At 32.3% G+C, this 6,455-nt stretch overlaps 1 protein-coding gene across 1 annotated transcript; it reads right to left on the bottom strand.

Annotated features, from left to right (window-relative positions):
• Positions 1 to 2,314: 2,314 nt before the first annotated feature.
• LOC132306647 (putative cyclin-D6-1) lies at positions 2,315 to 4,916 on the bottom strand. Its single transcript, XM_059804118.1, has 6 exons — positions 4,615 to 4,916; positions 4,428 to 4,514; positions 4,238 to 4,333; positions 3,925 to 4,126; positions 3,692 to 3,822; positions 2,315 to 3,161 (listed from the first exon to the last, which is right to left on the bottom strand). Exons 1-6 carry the CDS (start codon positions 4,777 to 4,779, stop codon positions 2,910 to 2,912), a joined length of 933 nt encoding a protein of 310 aa, XP_059660101.1. The 5' UTR covers positions 4,780 to 4,916; the 3' UTR covers positions 2,315 to 2,909.
• Between the last annotated feature and the right edge of the window lie 1,539 nt (positions 4,917 to 6,455).

The following is a 6,455-nucleotide window of genomic DNA, read 5'->3' as shown; positions in this document are numbered from 1 at the left end:
TCTTACAATCAAAATTACACTTATATTGAAAATTATATTAATTGAAAATCATTTTTGATGTCCTTTCAAATTCTTATATCAAATTATCCTCCATAAATCAAATAATTTCAAGAACGGTAACCTATCTTCTCACTCACACACAACACTACCAATTCAAAAACAGTTTCTTGAATTAATCAAACGCCTAAACTTTCTCAATTCTTGCCATTGAAAAGGTCATCAAAGTAACCGGTACTTCTACTTCTAATTACAAAAGCCCAAATTCGAAAATATTTAAGGGAAAATTACATATAAATGGAGTCAAAGTTTTATATTTACTTAGAGGCTGAGTCAAAGTTTCATATTTCTCTAAAATGGATTGTTGAGGTGGCACATGGTTTTTTACTGTTTAGAAATTGTGGTGCCTAAAATACCCTTCCGCGAAGGTACTACTTTTTCTTCGAAGGTACTACTTTTTTGAACTGAAGGTACTACTTTTTGGCGTCCAGGTACCATGTTTTTTAAACACCCGCGAAGGTACTACTTTTTCTCCGAAAGTACTACTTTTTTGAACTGAATGTACTATTTTTTTGCATTGAAGGTACTACTTTTTTGTTAGGGAAGGGCATTTTAGGCACCATAATTTTCTAAACAGTAAAAAATCATGTGCCACCTCAGCAATCCATTTTAGAGAAATTTGGAACTTTGACTCCATTTATATGTAATTTTCCCAATATTTAATACCACTTAACCCAACAAAAGTGATGGCCCAACAGCCCAATAAGGCCCACGATAAAATTCTTCTCCTCTCATTAACATCCATTGCTTTCTATTTTTCAGAAAAAAGAATGGCTTAATTGTTAGAACTTAGAAGCATATTTAGTAACTTAATTGCAGCATGATTAAGGGCTCTCAGGTTGTTGTGAAGGATCAAAGATGACTAACGGCCTTGTGATCTAATAGTATTTCCTTTATTTTTTAAGATGGATGGTAAAAGTTTGAGTTACCAAAAAGATAAAGTGGAATGTTATTTTTCATTATTTTTAGATGTTATTTGCTACTAACTATTTTTTATTTTTATTTTTTTAAATCAAGTTACTAACTTACCATAACAAAGAAAGCATTAATCTTCCTTATAATCTAGCCATTGCCAAAATAAGTGCTTTCTTGTAATACTTGGATAATAGTCAACGTTTGTAACATTCTTATTCACATTCTAAATTGCTTCATATTCCACTGGCCCAATGATAAGATTTGTGCGACCATGCTATCTCTATCTTCTTACGGTTCACACACACTAGCTCCAAAGTTGGCCACTGGACGGCCAGTACAATGGATAATTAAGGGACCATGACTCGTGCGAATACTATGATAAATATTAGACTTTTTGTGTACTGTATGCATTTTGTTTCACAACATGCCAACGATATTGGATTCCGTAAAATCATATTATTTAACCAAATATTATACACAACGCAGTTTCTTTTCACAAGAATAGAAATTAAAATACTATACGATCAGCATCTCAACAATGCAATACAAGCATCACAAAGAATGTGCCGAACATGTGATGTTGTGGTCCGAATTTGATTTCAGATTGTGTTACAACTCATATTCGACCCGACAATTCGATCATCGAGTTTTGTGTGGATCCAAGCTCACCAAAATTATAGAGATTCCGGGTAGTAACCTAAGAAAAATTTTTGACTCATATTTGCTTACAAGTCTTGTAGCCACTGTATAATTAAGAAGTTTTGAATTTGGAATAGGATATTGAGAAACACCGAAAATGATAACAAATAAAAAGTGCCAAACATGCAAGAGTTAGGGTTTGGAGCCTCAAACTTATAATCTTTTTTCTTTGGCATGGTAAAATTTTTTACCCAATTTTCATCGTAAACGTAGATACGACTTGTATCGAATCACACTAAATTTTTATATTTTTTGTGCATATCATGTTTATCTTCTATCGTATTTCGTAATTATTTCTTGAGTTCGTTGTGTTTATCATAACAATAAACACTATATTACATAGACAGTATCACACAATAAAGATAAACCATTGATGCAACAAGTTTACATCTAAAATGTAACACCAACACAACATATTACACTTTTCTGTAATTATTTCATTTCTTTTTAAAACATACGAGAGGGATAAAATAATAATAATAAATAAATAAAACATATTACACTTTTATGTAATTATTTCATTTCTTTTTAAAACATACTAGAGGGATAAAAAATAAAAATAAACAAAAAAAAAAAAAAAAAAAAAAAAAAAAAGTAACAGCAGAGGATTGTGATCCCTTATCAAAATTGTCCATGCATGATGTCTAAAAACTTAAAAAGCCTTGTCTACATTATAAGGACGTAGTATATACATACGTATAATATATATATATATAGCATTATTTTAACTAGGTATGCGGAATTGCAAATACACATACGTATGAGTGGCCGTTGCTTTCAAAAATATTAATGGCGTATCCCTTCGACAAAGATACTACAATTTTCAGAAAGCTACGTGACTTCGAAGCTTCCTCTTTCTTATCCACGCCACGCACCTGTATTTTCTTTCCCGCCATTTTATACCCGCATTTATTTTTCTCGGGAAATCCCAAAATTTTCTGTTCGGCTTGTTCCCTTCCATGAGTTGACTGCACATGGAAGTACGGAAAAATACACATTTTCTCTTGTCCACATTGTTATGGTCCTTCCAACAAAATTATTATCGTATCAATACATTGTTTGTACTCTCCTCTGCCCCTAAAAATTAAAAACACAACAAACTTTGTAGTAACATTTCTCAGAATTTTATTTTCTTTTAATGGTGATTTGACCTCGAAGGCTGTGAGTGAGTGAGCCGTTGATTTCTCTCATGTTGATGATGGCTAGTTGTTTAAAGCTGTACCTTGTCGCAGAAAATCTCAGCATTGCTGTGTCTGCGAAAGCTGGAACGCATGTTCGCTGCAAAAACCATTCAATTTTCGCCGTTTGATGTTGTCTCTATCTGCCGTTAAATTATGGCCTGTGGTGGTGTTCTCACTTTCACTGGTTGTACAATGGTGGCCCAGCACACTTATTGGCGTCTTTGTAGTACTCGATACTGCCTCAAGCGCGTACTCGTACCCGACCATTACACTCTCCTCTATTACACTCAAACATTTCACCAACTTCTCCTGCAACACCAACAAAAAAATTGAGCATTAATTTTTATATATATATATATATATATATATATATTTGAGCACACCGATTAGTTGCCGTAAAAAAAAAAAAAAAAAAAAAAAAAAAAAAAATTGTAAAATTCCATACTAAATTTATTTCAATTTCAATTGTATAACTTTGATTGGCAACTTCTCTTGCAACAATAAATTGATCATTAATTAAACAATACTACCTATAATTAAAATCGAAAGAAATTTAATTTAAAATGTATACTAAATTTCTTCTACTTTCAATTGCAAAGCACTGATCGGTGAATTTCTCCAAGGACACCGAATTGATCATTAATTAAATAATATATATTTTAAAGTACCAAATCATCATTTTATAATTGATATCAAAGAATTTTAGTTGAAAATGTGTAACAAATTTCTTGTTGTTCCAATTATAAGGTGTTGGCCTCGTTTCCATGCTCTCAAATATAGATACAGCATATATATACACACATGGACTTACACACACATATATATATATAATTTCTTACTTGATTTACATAGTCCAGAGAGGAGATGGCAGTTCTGGAACACATATATTGCGAGGGAAATAGCTCATGAGATGCACAGAGAAGAGCCGATGCTGCGATTAACGATGGTTTATACTCTAAAAGTTTGATTTCTGTAAATCAAAATTACGATTCACAATCAGATATCAGCTATATAAATATCATTTTATATACACACAAATGTGCGTGTTTGGTGAAAATGAAATTGAATTTACCATTATGAGATATGAATATTATATCTGAAGCTCTGTCTTTGAGAGCTTGAATCAATGGCGGATCTTCGAGCTCGAAAAACGATAGGAAGTAATGGAGAAATGAAAAAGGCGTTATGGAACGCATTCGCCAATTGAGACGCGCGAGAATGAGAAGCTCCATTCGATGAATCGATTGAGCGTCGAAGATGAAACCTTCCTCTCTCTGTTCCATTGCATTGTTTCAAAATATACTATGAATTTCATAATATAATAAATAAATTGAACATTGTTATAGATTTCAAACAGTCATATACAAATCATCAAATTGTTTCACCTGTAAATCTGAGAGTGAGAGATCGGTGTTCTTCATCTTCGCTGCAAGAGAAAGGCAAGAGATAACAAGGAGCTTTGAGATCCATGGCTTTCCTTGCTGCAGCAATCATAATTGATTAGATCTTCAATATATATATATATATATATATATATATATATATATATATATGCATATGAACTACTGTTATTACCGGAATTTCTTGTTTGGAGATGAAGCGATCGATGTAATTAATAGCGAGGTAGGAGATGTAGTCGTCAAAGTTGCAAGAGAATTGTGCCTGAAAATTACAAAGTGAAACGATTTTCCCGGAAAATGCAAGAAAATTCGGCAATACACGAGAATCCAAAGGAAAGTTTTCTACATAGTATTGTTTGAACCTGTGAGATGAGAGAAATGGCTTGTCGGCGTACAGAGACGCGGAAGTCGCCGGCATTGAAGGTAGGTGAGGGCATGAGATCCGATTCGTTGGCGAATAGAGATGGAACAGTATCAATTTGATGTTCCTCCAAGCTCGTCAATGGATTCTCAAGATCGAACTCCATTAATTTCTGTGCAACTCACAAGTTCTAGAGAGAGAAAGTGATGGTTGCCATTGAAGTTGAGGAAAGAAGTTCACTTTGCTTTCTGTGCTGAAAAGAAAACACTTCACTCCTCACTCCTCACTCCTCACTCTTCACAGCTCTGTTAATTTATATACCTCTCTGTTTGTGTGAAAATGATAATTGAAGATTATAAAATTTAAATATGTTTATATGTGGAAAAATGATAAAAGCTACCAATTGATATTAGTATGGACAAATGTGTGTCTATTATTATTATTATTATTATTATTATTTTTTTATTTTTTTATTTTTTTATCAAGTGCTTATTATTATTGATTTTAACCATACTTGCTAACGCGTTTGTAAGCCAAGCTGATTGCTACTCGTTATCTTTAAAAGCCTGACTTGGAACCTTCCTATCCCCTTCCCACTAACCACTCTATATATATATATATATCAGAACTTATGTGTGAATTGATGTGTGAAAATGGTAATTGGAGGGAGGTATTTGAGGTCTTTGTCAATGGGCAATGGAATGGACAGAGTACACTGAAAAAGTAAATAAATTCAATTTTCAATTTAATGTAGTAATATGAGATATTGAGATGTCATTGTTAACATTATAAGAGTAGACCTACTTTATTTATTAATGCAGTAGTACTAGGAAGTCTCTGTTTCAGATTATAATATCAGACCTAATTTGTTCATTGGGCAAATTATAGGGATCTCGCTAGTATATTTTTTGTACATCCAAAGTTGAAAATTGAATAAATATTAATACCTAATGACTTCTATTATTATATGCTCATTAATTACATCTAAGACCACAATTGACAACAGAATAGAACAAACACTTCTTTTTTCATAATCTTAGACAGAGTGCTGGGAGGAAAAGACTAGAAACACCCTGTGTAAGGGGTACTTCAATTAATTTTGTTCAAATTGAATAAAAAGTAAAAATAGAATAAATTAAAAAAAAAAAAAAAAAAACAAATGATCATACTTCACTCCTACACCTACAAGAAATATCATTCACTTCAACTCTCTTTCACACACCAGATTGTTCTTTAAATGGACAATGTTATTTAAAACAAAATTTCAAATCGAGAATGCTAGTTGTGAGATTTATTTCATTTAGATGCATTTTATAAGATTTAAGGAATAAAAATTCATTTATTAGCAATTTTGGTTAGACTGTGTCGCGAAATTAAATAAAAAAATACAAAAAATATATCAAACACACACAATAAGAGCACACTGATTTTACTTGATTAATTCAAAATTCAAGACTACGTGCAAGAGTTGCAGGAATTTCACTAAACTATATGATGATCAAAAAATATCAGCTGATACATAGAGTTCACAATTAATATTTACCATCGCATTAGGGCAACATAACAAGTACGAAAATTATCAAAATACCCTCCAAAAAATTCAGGTCGGGGTCAAGCCCATGAACCCCCACCTTCGGACAGAGGAGCTCTGCCCCTGCAATCCTCCGCTAACTTACTGCGAAGTTAGACCTTGGTATACAGAATCTATCGGCTCCATACTATCCATTAGACTGTGAGGATGACCATCCGTTCAAGATTTGTCAAATAAAACAATAAGGTACCTTTAACAACTGGATAATAATAATAATAATAATAATAATAATAATAAACCAATAGCTAGAA

The sequence above is a fragment of the Cornus florida genome, unplaced genomic scaffold (assembly GCF_030987335.1).
Source record: "Cornus florida cultivar Cherokee Brave unplaced genomic scaffold, ASM3098733v1 CherokeeBrave_3.0.0_Hap2_Chr01, whole genome shotgun sequence".
Classification (NCBI taxonomy): domain Eukaryota; kingdom Viridiplantae; phylum Streptophyta; class Magnoliopsida; order Cornales; family Cornaceae; genus Cornus; species Cornus florida.
The sequence above is the reverse complement of the archived record's forward strand: the minus strand, read 5'-3'. Positions and strand labels throughout refer to the sequence as shown.